This window comes from Sinohyriopsis cumingii, chromosome 12 (assembly GCF_028554795.1).
Source record: "Sinohyriopsis cumingii isolate HCF-2022 chromosome 12, ASM2855479v2, whole genome shotgun sequence".
Lineage (NCBI taxonomy): Eukaryota > Metazoa > Mollusca > Bivalvia > Unionida > Unionidae > Sinohyriopsis > Sinohyriopsis cumingii.
This window is the reverse complement of record NC_142972.1, coordinates 27,948,182-27,970,481: the sequence shown is the minus strand read 5'-3', so window position 1 is coordinate 27,970,481 and position 22,300 is coordinate 27,948,182. Positions and strand designations below refer to the sequence as shown.

Sequence of the window (22,300 nt, the reverse complement as noted above, 5' to 3'; positions counted from 1 at the left end):
AGAACCACAATGCTCAATTCTAGGTCCATTACTATTTATTTTATTTATTAATGACCCAGCACTTTTACTAAGGGAATCAATATCATCTACAGATCTCTATGCTGATGAAACAACATTGTCAGACATCCAAAACACAAAGCATGAACTCGAAATTTCTTTACAGAATGCCCTAAACAAACTGGACAACTGGTGCACATGCAATGTTATGGTCAGTAAATACTGGTAAAAATAAAATATTACTTATCTCAACATGGCAAAAACAAACAAATCCTGATAGTGATGAACTATGTCTGACATGAAGGATAAAAATTTGCAAATGGTCTGTCATGATGGACTATTTGGAGTTTTGGTAGATAATAATTTATCATGGACTGAACATATCAAACATATCAGTAAAAAAGTCGATTTAAGTTTATGGATTCTCAGTAGGATAAGACATTTTCTCCCTGAAAGGCACAGAAAACTATTTTATAACAGTTACATAAAACCATATTTAGATTACTGTAATACAGTATGGGGTAATTCAAATGATAAAAACATAGCAAAGCTGGAACATCTTCAAAAAAGAGCATTTGGGCTAACATCAATCCTGAAAGAAAGCAAGGAAAATTTAGCTGGTAGGTTAAAAATATTACCTATTAAAGACAAAATCCATTTGAGAAAAGCCACATTAATGTACAGGATATCCCATAATAGTGCTCCTGAATATTAATAATCACTATTCCAGTATAGACTACCTGGTAATACTCCCCACCTGCGATCTATGTCTACCAAACAGTATAAAATTCCCAAACCAAATAAGGATTTATTTTTAAAAAAGTTTCCAATACTCTGGAGTTTTGCTCTGGAATAGTTTTCCAGTTGAGGTTAGAAATGCCCACTTTATTTCATTCTTCCAAACCAGTGGCTTCAGAGATGCAGCTAAAATAAATAAACTCCTTTGTATGAGGGCCTCAAGGTAGATTAGTTCTTAGCTAATGGTGTTACCCTCTTTAAATAAGGTCATTATTATTATTATTATTATTATCAACTTTAAAAGGTTAGTGTTAGGACTGGTCAGCCTGGTGTCAGTTATTGTTGTTGTTGTTGTAGGGTTTAACGCCACTTTTCAGCACACGATACAGCCTGGTGTCAGGATAAAGTGACTTGGTGGGACACGATGATACATGTCTGTGGCATGCCCCAGTTCTAGGCATCACAATAAACTGCCACAATTATGCAGACACCAGCAATGTAACTGATTTTTTTTTAAAGCTATGTTAAAAATTCAAATCACACACATGTACTTATACATCAACTGAAAGAGCATAAAATATCATGTCAGTATTAGTAATTTGTCTGCTGATTTTTTCTCAGAATGCCTTCTTGAAAATGTCATTTTTGGGGGACTTGTAAAAGACTAGCAGCCAGCTTTTTCAACCAAACAAGTAGGCATGCAATTTTTGTGGAGGGTGTAAAATCTATTAGATACCACCGTAATGAGCTTGTATTGGTATCACTCCCAAGACTGTAATCTTTTTTCTTAGCTTTATGTACTAGGCTGCTTGCTACTTGCGCATATTTAAAAAAGGTTACCCAGACTACAGTGTACCAATTATTTACCCAATCCTATTGTACTTGGGAGATCATATTACCAAACAGTTACAAAAAAGATGACATCCAACTTGTCATATGAACAGACAACAGACTTCATGCAATGAAATGATCTAGATCTTACAACTGCAGAACATTGTAAATGGTAGCTGTAATACAATGCTAGCAATTGCTAATGTTGTAGCTGTGTAGGGTAGGAGGCAGCTATATGGGGGAATTCGCTGGTAAAGCAAACAAATAAATTTTTAGGTTACATATTTCTTTAATAGTTTCTTTTCACAGTACCAAATTCAAATTCAAAAGATCCCTCTAATGAATGAATGAATGATAAAATTAAAGTCGCCTATGCATCATGTGCTTTTGCGACTTGTTGAGTCTCAAATGTTGAGAACCCTTTCTGCCTCTGCATATTTATCAGCCTAGCAGACTTCACAGGAGACATCCTGACATCATATTTCTATAACTGGCTTTATTGTTTCTGGTACAAATATCTGTGTTTCCTACATTAAACTAAACATTTTATATCTCACTAATGAGTTGCCTAAAAGTTGATTTGAAAATATATAAATGATTATAATATATCTGATCAGACTCACACTCACTTTTAACCTCTTCCTCAAAATATAAATGTTAAATAAATGTAGTTTATGTGTAAGGGCTGGTAAAGATTGTAAGAAATATCTATTCCTTTAAAATCTATATAAAGATACTCTTGCTAATTAGAGAAACTTAATCTACTATCTTGTCTCTAATATCATCAGCATTTTCTAAATCTAAAACTAATTATAAGTCCTTAAGTTATTAATTTGCATAAACACAAATGCCTGTTGTTCTCACTACATAGAACATAGAGCTAGACCTGTTAAACCAAATGATTAATGTCCATAAGGTTTCTGCTGTCAAGATTCTACTTGTATTGTTTTGGACTGCAGAAGCAGAACATTTCTTGAAATGTTGTTTTGTTGTTGTAGGGGTTTAATGCCATTTTTCAGCACACGATAGGCTATACATGGCAGCCAGTATTAATGGTGGAGGAAGAACCCAGGGAAAACCCCGGAAAGAACCACCGACCCACGAGAAGCTACTGGCAAGCTTTCTCACATACCCACATTGGCTGAATCCGAGACTCGTTTCTTGAAATGTGGATTCTATTCAATATGACTACATACAAGACTATAAAATTGGAAAACAGCTAAATCATATCAAAAGTCCCTACTACATTAACCTTGCACAATTAGTATTAAATTCTGTATAACTGTTTTCTTTTATGCAGTAGATCTTAACCATGTAGATTATTTTTGCACATTCATTTATTCTAACAGCTAATGCAAACTTGTTAGCTAAGTATATCACCCTGAATAAATAAATGGAGCATCTCAAATGGATAATGATTTAATAATGAATTAATGAAAGAGTTAAATAATTTCTAGTTTTTGCAATAATTAGTCTTGGCAAACACAAGCTATACACAGTTTCATAAAGTTATTAAATTTTATCCATTTCATTTTTCTATTTTATCATACATATTTTTTTATTTTGACCGAATTATACATTTTTGGGGGAAACTGATTTTCCAAGATAAATGGAACAGACACTACAACAATGTCTCTTTTTCTCTGTTGATTTAGGCTCTCGAGTTGGTACATTGATAATGGGATACTGCTCGCTGGAAATAGGGATTGTAAATTTACGAACGTGGTTTCTGATTACAATGCACCAAAGAGCTCTTCAAGTGAGACTATTTTCTGGGGAAGTTACAACAGTTATCTAACAGGTTTATTCTATCCTAAAGGAGAAGTCACTTCTCCCTAAAATTCAAATGTAGCTTTACCCCTGCAATATCATCATTTTATCTTTTCAGAAAACTATTCCCAATAATAATATTAGTATAAAATCTGAAATTAACCAACAAGGGGATTAAAGACTCACTACCTAGCCCACCAAAGATTACAGGTTTCCTACTGTTTTGCAAATTTGGTTCCCAATGCATGGACAGATCTTAATGTGGATTTGTTGAATAGGCTTTAGAGACTCATTTATAGTACCTATTTTGTAAACTACAATGTCATATATTTCAAAAAGATATTAATGAAGGTATACTGTGTAAAGATGTACAAGTGCATTGGTATAAGTCATTTTTACAGTTAAGCAAAATTGTTTTAAAAAATGTGATGTAAACATTTCATTTTTAAATACAATTTGTGTTTTTGCAAACCATTTCACAAAATCTATATGCAAGATATATAAATAAAAGTTACATGTATGTACATTGAAAGATACTAATTTTCCTTTACCCATTTTTTTTACTTTCAAGTTCAATTCATGGCAAAAAATTACTGTCTCAATCTAACATAAAATTACATAAAATATATCAGAATGTATGTAAAAAGTTCTTTCTTTATTACTGATATTTATTCAGTAATTCTTTCAGTCTTCCCCTACCAAATATACCCCCTGCTGCAACCATGTATAGTATATTACACTAAAAAAAATGGTATTACCTACACAAAAACCCAAATCAATCATTTGCATATCAGAATAAAACTGGATATACCTGGTAGATCCAAATATTATACAAAGTCCTTAATAGAACTAACAACAGCTCAATCAAGTTTCTTTCTGCAATTTTTTTAGAATAAACTTGCATCCTGTGATACTCATGTTGCTACACCAAATATTGTTTTTTTCTCTACATCTTATGTTCAACAGGGAATCGGGCAGAAATAGAATCACGGGAAGTGTGTCAAAACACATGATGTACGAACTTTCCGTCAAGTCTGTGGCCTGGCCGTAAGCATGCTAAAATTGACTACCAAATAATTTATCAGATATTTTACTTCCATGCTTTAGTAAATAAATGAATGTTGAAATATAACATGAAGGAAATCAATCTGAATGGGATAAATTTCTCAAAAGGACGGTATATTCTTTAAAACAAATCAAATGATCAATGTTATTATGTAAACAGAAACCATCTTTAAAAACACATTTTTAACGACGTTCTAAGTGCTGATGTGCGTCAAAAGCAATGACTACAGTATACACTGTACAGTATAAGTTTTCTCACAAAACACTGCTATTTATCGATCAACATCAAGCTCGCATAACTCAACCCTTGGTGCTGCAGGTAATTAACAACTTTTGGTATAAATGTTGAAAGTCTCTGATAAAACGAGCCTATTACATCCTGTTTACGGTAAGACCCCGACATTTATCGCCCATGTTCCGTATCATTAAAAAGTCATCACAAAATACTATCTCATTCAGAATTGACACCTGATCGGGGAGATTTGCTCCTATCGGTCCAAATATATGTAGCTAACTAGATCTTAATTTTTAAAATCTATACTGTAAAGCATCTTGCATTTTGAACTCACCACACACCATGTAGAAAAAGCAGCAATACGGCGGGTACGACAAAGTCATCAGAACCAGCGGACCATCTACGTCGGAAAACAACTATTCCGGGCATCACTATTCGATTTAAATATCCTCATCTGTTTTCTTTCACTCAATAAACAAATCAAACGACAAAATACCTATCACGTATATCCACAACTGCACTTTTTAACAGACGATGCATTTACATCGCGATAACACGAGAAATTGTGAGAAATTGCGTTAAATGTTTGTAGACTGGTGATTGTACAACGTGTAGAATATAGTCCTCTTGGTAAAATGGTTATGAAAGTAAGTCAGTCGAACAAAGTTGGTCTGGTTCTAGAATTTCGTCATAACAATCTTGAATCAGTACAACTGGTATAGAATAATTCTATTGAAGTGTCAATAGCCTCAAGATGGAGTCAAAATTGAGCTCCAATATCTTATCCTGGTGGTAATATCGTAATTCTTGTTTATACTTTACCTCATCAGTAGTCACTGATCTCTTCGAGTTATTCAGATCACCTTCAATAGACACGTCTTTAAACATCATCTTCTCCAAAGTAACTTGGCTTGGTTAGGACCGGAAAATTCAACTATTCGCGCTTTCCCGTTTGTTTGAACCCATTACCGATTTCTTTTATAAAAAAAAAAAAACGAAAGTCATCAAGGATATACAAAACGAACAGAACTTAGCCATTTGTTGATTCGTAATTTGTGACCTGAGTGTCGCTAAGGGGACCCTAACGATGTCGACTTATTGGCGTTTCAAAGCAAACGGATGCTTTCCATATAGACAAGCAGACTGCTCACTCTCCTGTTTTGGTTTCTAGAACAGTCATTTTCTCTGTGTGTATGTGTGTGTGTGTGTATATATATATATATATATATATATATATATATATATATATATATATATATATATATATCTGTCGTCTATGTGCAGTATTTGCAATTTCTAGTTTTTAATATTTCATGAAACGAAATGAAGAAATTTAAAGGAGAAACTGTTGTGGATATGTGTTGTAACTCAAATTTTTTAAAATTATTTGGTGTTGAACTACATTACATTTCTTGCTTGGAAACATAGACGAAAATAAAACACCAGCAAGTTGACAGTGTTTGGGTTCCCCTGGCAACAGTCAGGTCAGAGCTTATAAATCAATGAATGAAATGACTAAGTTTTGTGCATTTTTATATCCTTGATGCATTTTGTCCTGAAAATTGTTAGGCGGAGGTTACAAACAAATGGGATGATATGAGAATACTATAGATGATGCAGTAGTAGAAGTCTTGTAGGCATTCAGAACCATCTATTTAAGTAATGAGTGTCGTTTTTAAAAATATGATTACTCATACTTTTAAATTGCACATATTCACTTTATCTGGATCCTAATACATCCAGATTGCATTGGAAGGTCATTATTTGCATGCCCCAAGAAATACACATCGCAATATTCAAAATTAAATTACATAAACAATACTGGACTAAGTAAACCTCAATCACTTTCAGGTATAGCTATGAAATATGTCACTTTCAAGTATAGCTATGAAATATGTCACTTTCAGGTATAGCTATGAAATATGTCACTTTCAAGTATAGCTATGAAATATGGTGCTAATTCAGTTGATTCATGGAACTCATTGATATATTATACACAGTGTAGGACTAGTGGTATTTCAGTTCACAGTTCACACTCAGTACATTGGAACCCCACTATAATGCGATAATTGGGGTTTTAAAAAAAGTGGATCGCATTAATGTGGGGTTTTACAGTATTTTACTTTTTTCAGAGAACAACTTGTTGGCACATATGTGCATTCATGTCTAATGTGAATGATGAATAGGGTATTAACACCGTTTACTATCATGCTGTCGTTTCATGCAATTCATTTATAATGCATGTAATTCCATTGAAAACTTGCACACAGATTTACAATATTCAATTTTAAAAAATCCCAGATCATTGTGTCTGAATTCAACGTCTAATATATAGCTTGAACAGGGTATCAATTCCGTTTACTTGCAGTCTGATATCGTACCGTCGGGGCTTGCAGTTAACCCATAATATATGTAATCCCATTGCAAAAATTGCATACATATTTAAACTATTAAATAATTTTGTCACACTTCATTATGTGTCTGAATTCAATGGGAAAAATTAACGGCAAAATTAGGTTAAGAAAAATGAAGCACATGTACAGTTCATAACGTTCCAGGGTCTATGAATGGTATCTGTACAAATTTCATACTGCTAACATTTTCTCATATGCGTTTCCGTGTACATTTATCTATTGCAAATTTCCAATAGTTAACGTTTGTACGCCTATTTGTTTGAATGACTACAGCAAGAATAATTAACAATCAGCACATGCTTTCAGCGTGCATATAACTTTTACTTCAGATTTTGTGAATATCAAAAATGTGTGAAAACTACTATACTAATCATTATGCAAAGTGCAGAGAATGCCTTGCATTTGTGAATTTGCTTTTCCATAACGGTGAAATATTTTTACAAAAAAAATAGGAAATTAATAACGAGTTCATAAACAAACATCATACCCATGTAAAACCCGAGAACTAAGTGCGGTATGCCTGCAATGGTCACGTGTCACGTTTATAAAAAAATTTAAGCTGTACGCATGTACAATTTCATACCCTTTCAATTTCCAGCTAAAAAAGCAGACATTATTTACTGGTCAACTGATTGCGTCTAATAACACTGCCAAGCCCAGCAAACATATTGGCGACTTTTGTTTTTTTTATGTTTGTTAAACTCTGAGAATCTTTTATCAACCACCGCATTGTCTGCTGCTTGGTTGTGTGTGCAGTTAAAGAAGAAACACATGTTGACTATTGTTTGAGCAAAGATTGTATACAGAATTAATTGATGACAATCACAAAAACGACTTACTGGCTTTCGTCATGGACCATTATAAAGTAACATTTCCGATAATGTTTATTTTGGCGTAACACTTTAAGAACCTGGTGATAGTTAAATTTCAGAAGCTACACCACGATCGTATTATATTAAATTCATACGTTAACTCTTCCCCAAAATGATAATAAATGTTTTACACACTATTTCTGGTAGTTAAAAACAAATATTCTTTCCCGGTATGAGAAAAGTACACATACATGTATTTAAAATTTCAGGAGCCACACCACGATTATATTAAATTCGAATTCATACACGATCTCTTCCCTATAATGATAATACATTTTTATACACTATTTCATGTACTTTGAACAAAAATTATTTTTTCAGGTGCAAATGAATATATGAAATTTCGGGAGCCATGCCATGACTGCATTATATCCGAATTTGCGTTATAGCTGGGTGCATTATAGCAGGCTGCACTGTACTTTGCCTTATGTCTGATAAAGAACACTTTATGAACTATGTTATCAATGGCTGGGAAAGATATAACAATTTGTGTACATCTGGATGCAGTACTTTTATACAAAACACGTTTGTAAGATTCACATAACCATTCACAGTCTGAACAAAGAAAATAATAAAATGAAATTGGATACCAATGTCCAACACAAAGCAGTCATTTAAAATTTATACTAGATATATCACATTACAGAAATCCAAAAATCATGTACAGCGTACCATGAAAGTGTGTTTGTATGACTTAGATTTTTAACATAGCTTTAATGATTTTTAAGTAATATCGCTATGATGTCTGCAGTGTGAAAGTTTATAGTGATGTCTGGCACTAGGGCATCATGCCATAGACATGTAGCATGATGTCCCACCCAGTCACATTATCCTGACACCCGGATGACCAGTCCTAACACTAACCTCTTAATGCTGAGCACCAAGCGAGGCAGCTGTTAGTACCATTTTTGTAAGTCTTTGGTTTGACTCAGCCGGGATCAAGCCCATGACCTCCCACATCCGTAGTGGATGCTCTAACCACTAGACCATCTGAGCAGTCACCATGAAAGTATCTCAGTATATTGTCAAATGTACCATGAAAGTGTATCAGTATAGTTAAAATGTACCATGAAAGTGTGTCAGTATATTTTCCAGTATACAGTGAAAGAGTGTAAGTATATTTTACAATGTACCACGAAAGTGTGTAAGTATATTTTACAATGTACCATGAAAGTGTATCAGTATATTGATATAGTGTCAAGTTGTTCATAAAAATTAAAACTTAGAATAATTTGTAAAATTCACTCAATACATAAATGTAGGCTTCTTTTATAGTTTTGTTATGAAAATGTATCAATATATGGATAACATGCATAATGTAGCACACACCCATACACTGTACAATGCGGTAGGTCATGGGTTCGATCCCCAGCCAAGTCATACCAAAGACTTTTTTAAAAAAAAATTGGACTAACAGCTGCCTTGCTTGGCGCTCAGCATTAAGAGGTTAGTGTTAGGACTGGTTGGCCTGGTGTCGGGATAATGTGACTGGGTGGGACATCATACTACATGTCTGCTGCATGATGCCCCAGTGCTAGACATCACTATAAACTGCCACACTGCAGACATCGTAGTGATATGACTGAAAAATTGTTAAAGCAATGTTAAAAATTCAAATCACACACCTCCCATACAAATTGCAGTATGTAAAACAAAATTTGAAATCATAACAGTAGTAGTATTGTATCTGTTCGGTAAGAATTTTGTGAACAAATGCATACAAAGTTTTTACTGAACAAATGCAATATAAAAATAGTAATGATTTTAAACATTAAAAGATGTGTGCATTGTTATGTGTTTCAATGTGGTTCTGCTCTTAAATAATAATTTTTGTAAAATGTAATAGTAGTATATCTTAAATATTAATTGTTGTTGTAAAATGCAATTATAGTAATATATCTTAAATATTAATTGTTGTTGTAAAATGTAATAGTATTATAGTTTAACCAAAGTGTATTTATGCCTGACTTTTGAATGCTTTGCAGCTTAGTTGTCATCAGTTTCCAGATGAAAAGTTTTATTGCTATGGACTTTTTATGGCAGCCAGGTACTTAATAGGCTCAAGACAAGAGAATGTCATGTCTAAACATTACCAATGCACGGTATTATAAATGTTTTCCAACATTCTGTTCTTTCATTGTGATGTCATAGTGAATGACATTCAGTCTGTTATATTGGAATACACCTATTGCTTGGCCTTGTCCAAAAGATTCCACATTCTTTAACATTGATTTAGATCTATGCATTTGTTGTTACATTTATATTATGATATACCAAGTAATATTGATCGATGAGGAATGAAATAAACTGAATAATCACCAGTTAAATGTGTTTGTAATCAGCTTCTCAAAAATTATACCCATGGCTGAAATAATATGTGGCCTTATGACATGTATGACTTCTTTAATAATAACAGCTGATAAATTCAGAAAAAAGAACAGAATTGCATATTAGCAAAATTTAAAAGTTTGTATAATATGATTTAAAATTTTTAATTTGTGATCTATCATATTTCGTTTTTATTCATCAGAAAGAGACTAGCTCATATGTGTCTCCAAATCAGAAATTTTCAGATATGACACTCATAATGGGTAACAAAACATTATGCCACAATAATGTTAAATACAAAATGTTCCTCAGTGTGATTGCATTACTGTCAAATTGGTGATAGGTTTATTGACCCTTTTTATATCGACTTTCTTAAGCATCATCATCGTCATCATTATATTAATAATAATACTTCGTTATCATTTCAGTAATATTTGTCTTTAGAGGGGATCTGAAATTTATGAAATGGAAGATGGCAATTGCGTACAAGAAATTCTTTGTGCTACTTTTTGGAGCAGTGTTTGTGTCAGTATTGCTAGCTATCCTGTCTATGCTCTGGCCAGTTTCTAATGATGAACAGGATTCTCAACATTTGGCTCCACTAAAAATAAAAACAGCTAGTCCCATGGAACTACCCTTAAACAGTCCATCAGCAAAACACAGAGATGAAAGCTGTACCTTCTACTCATGTCTAGATATATATCGTTGTGGTAACAATGATCTTACTAGGATCAGTGTATATGTCTACCCATTACAGCAGTTTTTAGATGAGCATGGGGAACCTTTGACACTGCCTATCTCTAAAGAATTCTATGAGATACTAACAGCAATTTTGGATAGTCCTTTCTCCACAGATGACCCGGACACAGCCTGTTTTCTTGCGCCATCCATTGATCTCTTGAACCAAAATAATATCAGGTTAAAGGAAACCAGCAGAGTTCTAGCGTCTTTACCAAGGTAGTGCAGTTTATTGCTGTAATTATCTTTAACATAAGAATATTTGCTTATTACAATAATTATCTTTGACATAAGACTATTTGTTTATTGCAGTAATTATTGTTGACATAAGACTTTATTGTAGTAATTATCTTTGACATAAGACTGTTTGTTTATTGCAGTAATTATCTTTGATATAAGATTTTATTTCAGTAATTATCTTTGATAAAACTATTTGTTTATTGCAGTAATTATCTTTGACATAAGACTATTTGTTTATTGCAGTAATTATCTTTGACATAAGACTGTTTATTTCAGTAATTATCTTTGGCATTAGACTATTGGTTTATTGCAGTAATTATCTTTGACATCAAACTACTTGTTTGTTAGCGATCTGTGAAGTTGATCAGCTTATACAACTTGGTCACCTAGGGTTCTGATTTGGTAAATAGGCCTGTATTGTCAAGATCTCAGTTAGGTATGATTATGAGTGAATGTGATCTTGCATTAGATTGTCTGAGTTTATCAAGATTAGCATCTGGTCAGATTTTGATAAAACTTGTTAAAAAGTCTTGCATCCTGTTGGATGTGTGTGACTATGAGCAAGATCTATGCTTAATATTATATGTGAGATCTGCACATATTAATGAAATGCCTTGCATTTAGTTGGCCACTACTAACCTGATACCCAGAATCATTTGTTATTATCTGTATTGAATCATTGTTTGGGCCAAGTTAGTTCCATGTGCAAACTTTTCTGACATTAATCATCATAATTTACTTGATGCATAAAATGACATGTATATATTGCCACAGCAGGTATTTATTTTACCATGGAGGATATTAGTTGTCATTCAGATAAAATAGGATATTGTGCTGAATTAATCATGAAAGAGAATGGTGTCTTAAGTTTGGACACATTTAACACAAGACCACTTATTAATTATTAAAATAGCCACCAGCAGAAATGTTCACTGATCCAACCAATTAGTCATGGCTGGGATTTCAGTGATCTGTCGACATATCATTGACCTCAGGTTAGTGGATTGCGATTAAATTTTGAGCCATGCAGTACCTGAGACAATATAAGACAGATGAGTAACATGTAACTAGTAAGTGATTTCATGTAACATGTGACGTAAAATATTAAAATAATTTGTTTGGCAATTTTATTAGAATCTTAACTTTGGACAGGGACAAAATATATGTATGTTTTCATTCGCAGATGACACATACCTTGCTAATTATAAACTTCGCATTATGTGTGACACTGTCAGTTAGGTTGTGAGTGAAATTTGCATTATATGTGATGGTGTCAATTAGGTTGGCAGTGAAATTTGCATCATGTGTGACAGTGTCAGTTAGGTTGGCACTGAAATTTGCATCATGTGTGACAGTATCAGTTAGATTGACAGTGAAATTTGCATCATGTGTGACAGTGTCAGTAAGATTGGCAATGAAATTTGATAATATGTTAGATTGTCGACTTGACTGGTAGATGCAGTGAAATCTGCATCATTATATACCTCATTAAAAAAAAAACATTTATTCATAAAAACATTATTTTTGACCTAGTTTATTAAGTTGACTTGCCCTTTTTTCATTAACATTCTCAAAATTTATCCTTAAATTGAGATTTTATTTTTTCTTGCTTATGATATATCTAACAAAATAAATAGTTTTGTCAGATGCAGAGATGGTGAAATGGATTGCAAATAACTCTTTTGTGTTAAAATTTAATCTGTTGTAACCTTTTTATTCATGAAAAAAGAATTTCTCATGTGTAAGGAAATCCTCCACAATTTCCTCAATGATAAGACAAAATTCTATTAAGAAAACTTCAAGACTATGTATTTTATTATGCAATGTCAGCTGAATGTTCTGTGAAAATAAATGATTGTTGCCTACCCAGCAGTAAGAAAGATGTTTAAACATCTCAATTTAAGGAGGATATTTTGAGATGTTATTGACATTAAGACCAAGAGACCCATCTATAAAGACAGAATCTTGTGTTTACTTGGTGACTAATATAGACACGTTTCATTGAATGTAATTTTCATAAAATTTGTAATTTTTATTAATCAGCTTTATCAGATTCACAGCAGATGTCATAAAATGTCTCTCTTCACAATAATCGGACTGTTGATTACATTGCAGCCAATTGCAGTCAGTTAATGATACTGTTTAAAGTTCAGTTAAATACGTTTAGATTTAATTCACTTTTGTCAGATTTGTGGTCCAGCATGTATGTGTGTGTAATATTGGACAACTCTGTCTAAACCATTTAAGATAGAGTCTGTGTGCCATGAATATGATGGGAGATAAAGTCATTAATTCTCAGAACATTCTCTTAATCAATCCTCTACATGATGAAGACTGTGCACCATGAATATTATGGGAGATCGTATTATTAAGGTGGCGCTCACCAGATAATATGTACTTTTGAGAGAGTGACGTATGTAAGGTGAAGTAGTTCGCATTTAAAACATGCACAGTGGAGAGAATGTTTGCATACCTCTATGCTACATTAATGTAATGTGGATGATATTTCTTTTGGATATTGTACTTTTGGAAATTTTACATGATTTAAGCACACTGCTAACTAAAATGACTGCTCCCTTGTGTTAAAAAATCAGTCTGAATTAGTCTAAAGTACACTATACATAGCAGCTATTAAAATAGGGAAAATGAATTTTGCCAAACTAGACAATACCAGCTTCTGAAAGTGGAATGAATGAATTACCAAATATATAAAATGTAAAAAAAGTTATCGGCTCTTTTTTATACAATTGACCTCTGAAGTTCAGGAAGTGAAAATGACCAAGTAGAGCTAGCACTTTTTTGAAAGGTGCACATTTGAAGTAAGGCCAAGCTGTATACTCTATAACCCATAGTACACCCATCAATCATACACCAAAATAAAGGGAATTAAAGGTTCTTTGCATTATACCTAAGATATACGAGGTCTTTTTTAAATAGCCAGTATAACCAGTGAGGAAAGCCGGGGACATTCTTTTTCTTTAAATTCCTAACCCTATGCAAAATGCGAAACTGTATAGCGCCACCTTAAAGAAAATAAAAAAATGTTTGCAATTATTTTTTTTTATTTTCATATAATTATGTATGATGTTCTGAATAAAATGGTACATTCATATTGCATTTAAGCATGAAAATAAGCTAATTATGATCATTTTTCTCTTGCTTACATAATTTGCCATGAGGTATGTTTGAGTGAGTAGTGACCTTAATTATGGGGAAATTAGAAGACTTAGAATATAGGAATAGAGTCAACTTAAATTTAAAACTGTTGCAATAAGTGACAGAAATATATGGTGAAAATGTTTCTTTTCATTTATTTGCAATGAAATAAAAAAATAAATGAAGAGAAAGTGAATTCGCTTCTTCCATATTAAACAATAGGCAAATATTTTACACTTTGACCTTTGACCTTTATGAAGCTGATGAGTTACCTCCCTTTTCTAATTGTAAAATTCATTGTTGATATCTCAGAAATAATTCTGGTTAGTTTCATGTTCCTGTCATTCAGCATAACATTGGTTGCTATGTTTACATGTAATGTGCATTCTTAAAATAGCTCACTTTTATCATGGGGGGGGTAGGCTGGACTTGTTAGAGACTCTGACACTCATAAATACTGTTCTGTGGGGAAAAAGGCAGGAGAATTATTCATAAGGATTGTTTTGATGCTTGCGACTTAAATATTTCAGCCATATAAGCATAATTAAGTCATAAAAAAATAATACCTACATCTTCTTTATGGTGGCGCTCACCAGATAATATGTACTTTTGAGAGAGTGACGTATGTAAGGTGAAGTAGTTCGCATTTAAAACATGCACAGTGGAGAGAATGTTTGCATACCTCTATGCTACATTAATGTAATGTGGATGATATTTCTTTTGGATATTGTACTTTTGGAAATTTTACATGATTTAAGCACACTGCTAACTAAAATGACTGCTCCCTTGTGTTAAAAAATCAGTCTGAATTAGTCTAAAGTACACTATACATAGCAGCTATTAAAATAGGGAAAATGAATTTTGCCAAACTAGACAATACCAGCTTCTGAAAGTGGAATGAATGAATTACCAAATATATAAAATGTAAAAAAAGTTATCGGCTCTTTTTTATACAATTGACCTCTGAAGTTCAGGAAGTGAAAATGACCAAGTAGAGCTAGCACTTTTTTGAAAGGTGCACATTTGAAGTAAGGCCAAGCTGTATACTCTATAACCCATAGTACACCCATCAATCATACACCAAAATAAAGGGAATTAAAGGTTCTTTGCATTATACCTAAGATATACGAGGTCTTTTTTAAATAGCCAGTATAACCAGTGAGGAAAGCCGGGGACATTCTTTTTCTTTAAATTCCTAACCCTATGCAAAATGCGAAACTGTATAGCGCCACCTAATGCTCAGAACATTCTCTTAATCAATCCTCTACATGATGAAGACTGCAACTTGAATATTATGGGAGATTGGCTTATTAATGCTCAGAACATTCTCTTAATCAATCCTCTACATGATGAAGACTGTGCACCATGAATATTATGGGAGATGGGCTTATTAATGCTCAGAACATTCTCATAATCAATCCTCTACATGATGAAGACTGCAACTTGAATATTATGGGAGATGGGCTTATTAATGCTCAGAACATTCTCTTAATCAATCCTCTACATGATGAAGACTGTGCACCATGAATATTATGGGAGATGGGCTTATTAATGCTCAGAACATTCTCTTAATCAATCCTCTACATGATGAAGACTGCAACTTGAATATTATGGGAGATGGGCTTATTAATGCTCAGAACATTCTCTTAATCAATTCTCTACATGATGAAGACTGTGCACCATGAATATTATGGGAGATGGGCTTATTAATGCTCAGAACATTCTCTTAATCAATCCTCTACATGATGAAGACTGTGCAACTTGAATATTATGGGAGATGGGCTTATTAATGCTTAGAACATTCTCTTAATCAATCCTCTACAATAGAGTATCAGATGATAGCATTGGGAATCAAGTTAATGCATTTGGGGAGAAAGAATCACAGAAAATGCTTGGTGACAATTTGGTTCTCACTGTCAGTTCCAGTTTATATTTTAGTACTATGTATACATTGATAGTTTGTATTATGCATAAATAAATCACTTGTATTATGTATGCATAAATAATTTGCATTATGTATACATAAATAACTTGTATTCCATATACATAAATAACTTGTATTCCATGTGCATAAATAACTTGTATTCCATATACATAAATAACTTGTATTATGCATGCATGAAGAACTTTAACAAAAATTGCTTTTTTTTTGTACAGCTGGAATGCCGGCTCCAACCACATACTGTTCAACATGCTGCCTGGTAGTGTGCCAGACTACTCCACTGTTCTGGAGGTAGATTGTGGGAAGGCAATTATAGCTGGTGGAGGATTCTCCACCTGGTCGTACAGACGCACATTTGATGTCTCACTACCCGTGTACAACCCTCTTGTGGTGGATGTCGAGCTGCCACCAAAGTCATACCTGTAATGAAAAAAAAATATTCTTAGAATTTTTTTGTTTTAAATATCTTCTTTAGATACATTACCCAGTCATGATAATACTTTAGGAAATCTACAACTTCCTCACAAATCCAGCCCTCCCAGATAAAATGTTTAGTTATCTAAAGGTTATCTGCCTACCCAGGTGGCAGTCGGGCAGAGTGATGTCTCCTTGATATAGGGATTGGCAGCAAAACCCATGGATATCTCATTTACTACTTCTACTTGTGGTAAGAAGCGTGCTGTCACCACGAGAAACCTCATAAAATCCAAAATCAACTGTGATAAAAGTTGTAGGAGTTTGCACTTCACAAGGAAAATATACTCACTCTATATTTTCAATTTTTCTTTCTCTCTATGTCTGTAGAGTTTTGCCTTTAAACTTTTACCACACTTTGTCATCTTTACAAATTTAATTGTACATAGATATTTGCTCTGGTAGCCTATTCGGCTTCACAAATAAATTCAGATTGTGCTTTTTATTTTTGTTTGTGCGAGTCCCTGAAAACTATAGAACACTCTTAATATATGTATAATTCCACAACAGCTGGCTAAATACAGGTGAGTTTTTTTGCTAATACATTTAGCATCCACGTGCCATGCTTCATTGCATTTACCTGGATAGGTCGTTCTTGAATCTCTCACAGGCAGTATGGTGAATTATTCTGTTTTTTTACCTGGATTCTTCATGGCTTTATTAAATTGTCTGTTATTTTCCAGGTAACACTAGAAAGGATAGCTCTGCGTCGATTTTGCATTCAATAATAAGAGATAGGTGCAGAGCTACAACAGTTTTGCATGTTCTGCTCTATTTGTCTTACAGATTAGACCATGGACAAAGTGCAGAAAAGCACGTCTAAGGATGAAAACACCATAATCCTACATGCTGGTATGTCCTAAGTGGAGGAATTTTTGGCAGATAAGGGAGATAAATCAACTAATGGCTCTCCAGTTCAAAACACCACATGACAGAGCTGCAAATTTACAATTGGCACAAGGTGCACTGCTATCCACCTCCACCTTAATGACCATCATAAGGCCAAGCTACGAGCACAGCCATTATCATCTACTCTACTTTTTAATGGCCAGATGATGAAGTACACAAACAAGCCACTAAGGAGACATATTTTCCCACCCCTCAACTGCAACAGCAATAGAGAGACATTTTGGGAAACTAACAAAAGGAACCAAGGGACACAACTTGAACACAAACCTCTAAAACGTTGTCCACTCGTAGTTCCTCCTTTCTAAAACCATGGTTCTCGCAAACCAAAGTAGACATCAGTCAGAGAAGTAGCAATTGATTATGCCAGAGTTTCTATAAACAACAACCTCTATCTCTCAAAAAATTACATCACTCTGCACTGCCATTCATGGAGATCCTGATAGAGGAAGGATTAAATTCTTCGCTGCCAAATGCAACAGATTTGCCATGATGATCATTGGACCCGACAAGTGGTTTCCGAGAGACTCTGCATCACTTTCAAAACACCTCCTTCTCTGTCCCAAGTCCCATTAGTTACAAATGTTCGAACAGACCCATTTAAAGCCATCACCTTGCAGCCAAAGATAAACAACCTTCTTCAGAAAAGGGTAATAGAAATTTTTTGAAATTTAAATTCCCCTGGATTTTATTCCAGACTTTTCTTGGTCCCAGAAACAATCAGCACTCTGTGTCCTGTCATTGACTTAAGAGTCCTCTGTCAATTCATTATCAATTCTGAGTGCTCCCACTTGGATTCAACATCATTCCCTGGGTCTTCAGTCGTCTGATGAACCATGTTATGGCTGATGTCCAGACCATCTCCAAAGTGGCAACATCAAGTTACATCCTGCAAAAACATCAGATGAGTTATATATTAGAATATGATTTGATAACCCTGGTTACACTTATTACAAATCTGTTTTTCCTTGTCAACACGAACAACCTAGTACCATCTCAAAAATATTTTTCATCTAGGTATGGAATTCAACACACCAGTAAAAACAGAGTACTTCTCCCTCAGGAACAGGCATTGGAAATCAGGACCATGGTGGCTTTGTTACTCTCGAGGTGATCTCTCTCCACATGGGAATCACCTTGCCTTTTAGGTTTGCTCAATGCAGCAGCATACCTTATAATCCTAAGTCACCTTTATATGTGCTCATTACAAATGATTACTTTATCCCTGTCAGTTGATGTACTATCCATATATTTCAATGGCCTGGACACATATGTCTACCTTCCAACACTACTGATTCCAAAGGTGATAAAAAAAAGCAAGAGAATCAAAGTATCCCACAATGCACCACTCAGATAGGAGAAGTCATGGATCAGTGACCTCAATCTCACAATGGAAATTCTCTGGAAAATAGAGAATTTCCCTTATCTACTCAAATAAATATGATGGCAGGTGTTTCACCCCAACCCAGAACTATTGAACCTGCACATCTGGATCATGTTAAACAGGCCCATAGGAATAAACAGTTCTCAGTCATGGAGAGAATTCACTCAAGCAAGAAGGCCCTCCACTCTGAAAGTCTATAAAGAAAAATGGAAAAAGTTTTACCTGGTGGTTTACACAAGAATACATTATACATAACAAGCATCTATACCTAAAATGGCTAACTTCCTTCTCTGGCTCTTTGACGAGAAAAAGTTAGCACCAAACACAATCAAGGTTACTATTCCATGATTACTGACACCTTTTGATATCATGGAAGAGAGGATATCAGGCAAAACAAAGACTTATCCAGTCTACTCTCCAACTTTGATTATACATGGCCAGAAACATTGGCTCTGTACCCAAAGTGGAATCTATAATGGGTACTAACTTGGCTGAACAAAACACATTAGGAACTGCTTTCAAGGGCACCTTTGGCTTACCTTTCATACAAGGCCTGCTTCCTTATCACATTAATAAATGGCAAGCAGAGTCAGTGAAATACATGTCCTATCGGGGGAGCTGAATTCCATGCAGTTCTGACAAGACGAGCCAGTTTCACTTATGATGGTTCCCTCTTTAATCACCAAGAACATGCTTCTATCCTTGGGCAACCAGACCTTTGTACTGAAATCATTCTCTACTCTGGACACTTACACTCAAGGCCACCTTCAGGATCCATGCTGCATTAGGTCACATTTCCAGGTCTTTCAAGAGCTTCACAAGACACAGCTGTATGACTTCGCTGGATTTATGGGAGGGAAAATTTTCCCTTTCTGAAACTGCTTCCCAACAGATGAAGTCTACTCCAGTCGGGTTACCTAGAAACTGTCTGATATACCTTAGTGGATCAGAGATCCCATCTCCGGGATAAAGGGATGTAATTCCCTCCACCTCTTACCTGTTCACCTAAGGTATTATGATTGGTTGTGTGTATTATAGAAGAAACAAATTTTTTCTAGTAAATATGTTTCTTCGTGAATACTTACCCAATCATAATATATAAACACCGTCTCAGCCTCCTCGCAGTTACATCCATATAGAGAGCATGCCATATGCTTCTGTAGTAACTAAAATATTCCTGGGTTTTGCCACTAACCCCTGTATTAAGGGAAGATCACTCTGCCCAATCGCTGCCCAGGTGGGAAGATGACTTTTAGCTCTTTTACCTCAAAAATTTTATCTGGGAGGGCTGGGTTTGCGAGGTAGTAGTAGGTCTCTTAAGGTATTTTGACTGGTTAGGTATTCATGAATAGACATATTTTACTAGAAAAAAATTAGTTCCTCATAGATTGGAACATTAGAATTTTGATTGTCTGGGTCTGTCCGTATGTGTTGATATCTGTGATTAGAGTTTGTATAACCCCAAATGATCTGTGATACTAATTCAGCTCCCATAGTATACATATGAAAACACTATGATGTTACAAAACTCATTTCGAACTGCTCATCATCTAAACGTATGGTGTAACCCTGCTGTTGCACACTTCATTATAGCATGAATTTGGATATAACACTATTGTAGCATGGCTCCCAAAAATTGTTCATGGAAAAAAAATTCAGAGTTCAAAACTAAGGTGTAAAATGTTAGTTATCATTGGGGGGAAGAGATCATGTACGAATTTGGATTATAACACAATCATAGCATGGCTCACGACATTTAACAATAACTTAACCAATTTCTTGAAGAAGTGCAAGGTTTTATGCCAAATAAATAAGTTTGATTTAAGAATTTAAAAAGATATCTTGATGAAAAAATTGTCTTATGATTGCAACTTTCTTGATATGAAAAGTTTCAAAGTTTCTATAATTTGTTAATATTCATTTCACATGTGTTAGTAGCCGATCACTGCCATTTCATCTTAGCTTAGTTTTAGAAGAAGTCAGCTCGTTAAAAAGCTGATAAGTGTTAATCTTGTTATTGAACTATGAATAATATAAACTAGTGAGTCTTTTCCATTTTTCTTCAATGCATTCTGTATACAGTTTTTGCTCAAAGGAAAGAAAGGATTCACATCTGAATTTATAATCAATTAATTTCAGTAATTGCTAATCATCGGTGTTAATCTCACCACTAAAGTTTGTTACATTTACAGGGCAATGATATATAAAATGAAATTCACACCCCAAACAATAAAGCTGCCAACACATGCATGTTATCAGTCATCATGCAGTCAGTTGACCAATAATACCATTCTGCATTTCATATAAAAATTACCCCGTTGTTCCATAAAAATTATTTTTGCTCTAGTTGTTCAAACAAAAAGGGGTCAGTGTGTTAAATTATTGGGTATTTACAACAGATAAGGGGTACAAAGATGAGAAGCATGAAGCCCCAGGCTGGATTCAATCCAGAGTTAAACAAATGCAATCAGCTTTGAGTTTTAGAGTTCACAAGTCAAACAGACAGTGTGCTTGTCTAAAAAGCTTCTTAACTGAATTTATAAATCAATTAATTTACCTAACATTTTATGGGATAACAATAGATTATCTATGCCTGCTCATTCATCCATAAATACCTGTTGAAACAAGTTTATGGACTGAATTTTCAGCAGTTTTGATTATTGCCACACATGCAAAACAACAACACCCCCTATCATCTGAACTCTTTTATTTTCTATCTTTATATCATTCACTTATACATGGGAAACTGTTCTTCCAGCATCAACACTGGGTGGAACAAAACCATTCAAGTTGTAGGGGTGGAGAGATTGGCTAATATAATAAAATATTCTACTCCCTACTGCTCTGTAGCAAAGCGAAGTCACAGTTATAAAGCAAATGTGTTAATGAATATGGGGAGTGTTGTTGTTTTTTATTTTTTCTTTCCTTTAGAGAATGACTCCACATGTTTTAATGAATTCACAATGAATCTATGAACTCACACAGTTGAATGGTTTACTCCCAAACTAGTTTCATACAGTTTGCAGGTACACGCACCTATTGAATCTTCATCACAAGAGTATTGCTAGGTCAATACCTTTGACATTTTCAGATGAAGTACATGTACTATTCATGCATAGGACACAGCTAATGTTTGTTGTGTATTTTTATTATTGAAATTATGCTCTTTTTATGGAATTACTTTTATGAATAAAATCTTAATTGACTGGT

The 22,300-nt window shown here is 34.1% G+C and overlaps 2 protein-coding genes across 2 annotated transcripts in view; one reads left to right on the top strand and one right to left on the bottom strand.

Annotated features, from left to right (window-relative positions):
* The window catches only part of LOC149786154 (diacylglycerol lipase-alpha-like), a 222,871-nt gene extending 217,665 nt beyond the window's left edge, over positions 1-5,206 (bottom strand). Inside the window, exon 1 of the mRNA XM_089976506.1 lies at positions 4,971-5,206. Coding sequence (XP_089832632.1) covers positions 4,971-5,065 — 95 coding nt within the window. The 5' untranslated portion in view covers positions 5,066-5,206. The remainder of the gene's footprint in view (positions 1-4,970) is intronic.
* Positions 5,207-5,316: 110 nt separating this feature from the next.
* Positions 5,317-22,300, top strand: part of LOC149786153 (exostosin-2-like) — a 50,575-nt gene continuing 33,591 nt past the window's right edge. Inside the window, exons 1-3 of the mRNA XM_089976507.1 lie at positions 5,317-5,428; positions 10,679-11,207; positions 16,542-16,748. Of these exons, the coding sequence (XP_089832633.1) occupies positions 10,711-11,207; positions 16,542-16,748 (704 nt within the window). The 5' untranslated portion in view covers positions 5,317-5,428; positions 10,679-10,710. The remainder of the gene's footprint in view (positions 5,429-10,678; positions 11,208-16,541; positions 16,749-22,300) is intronic.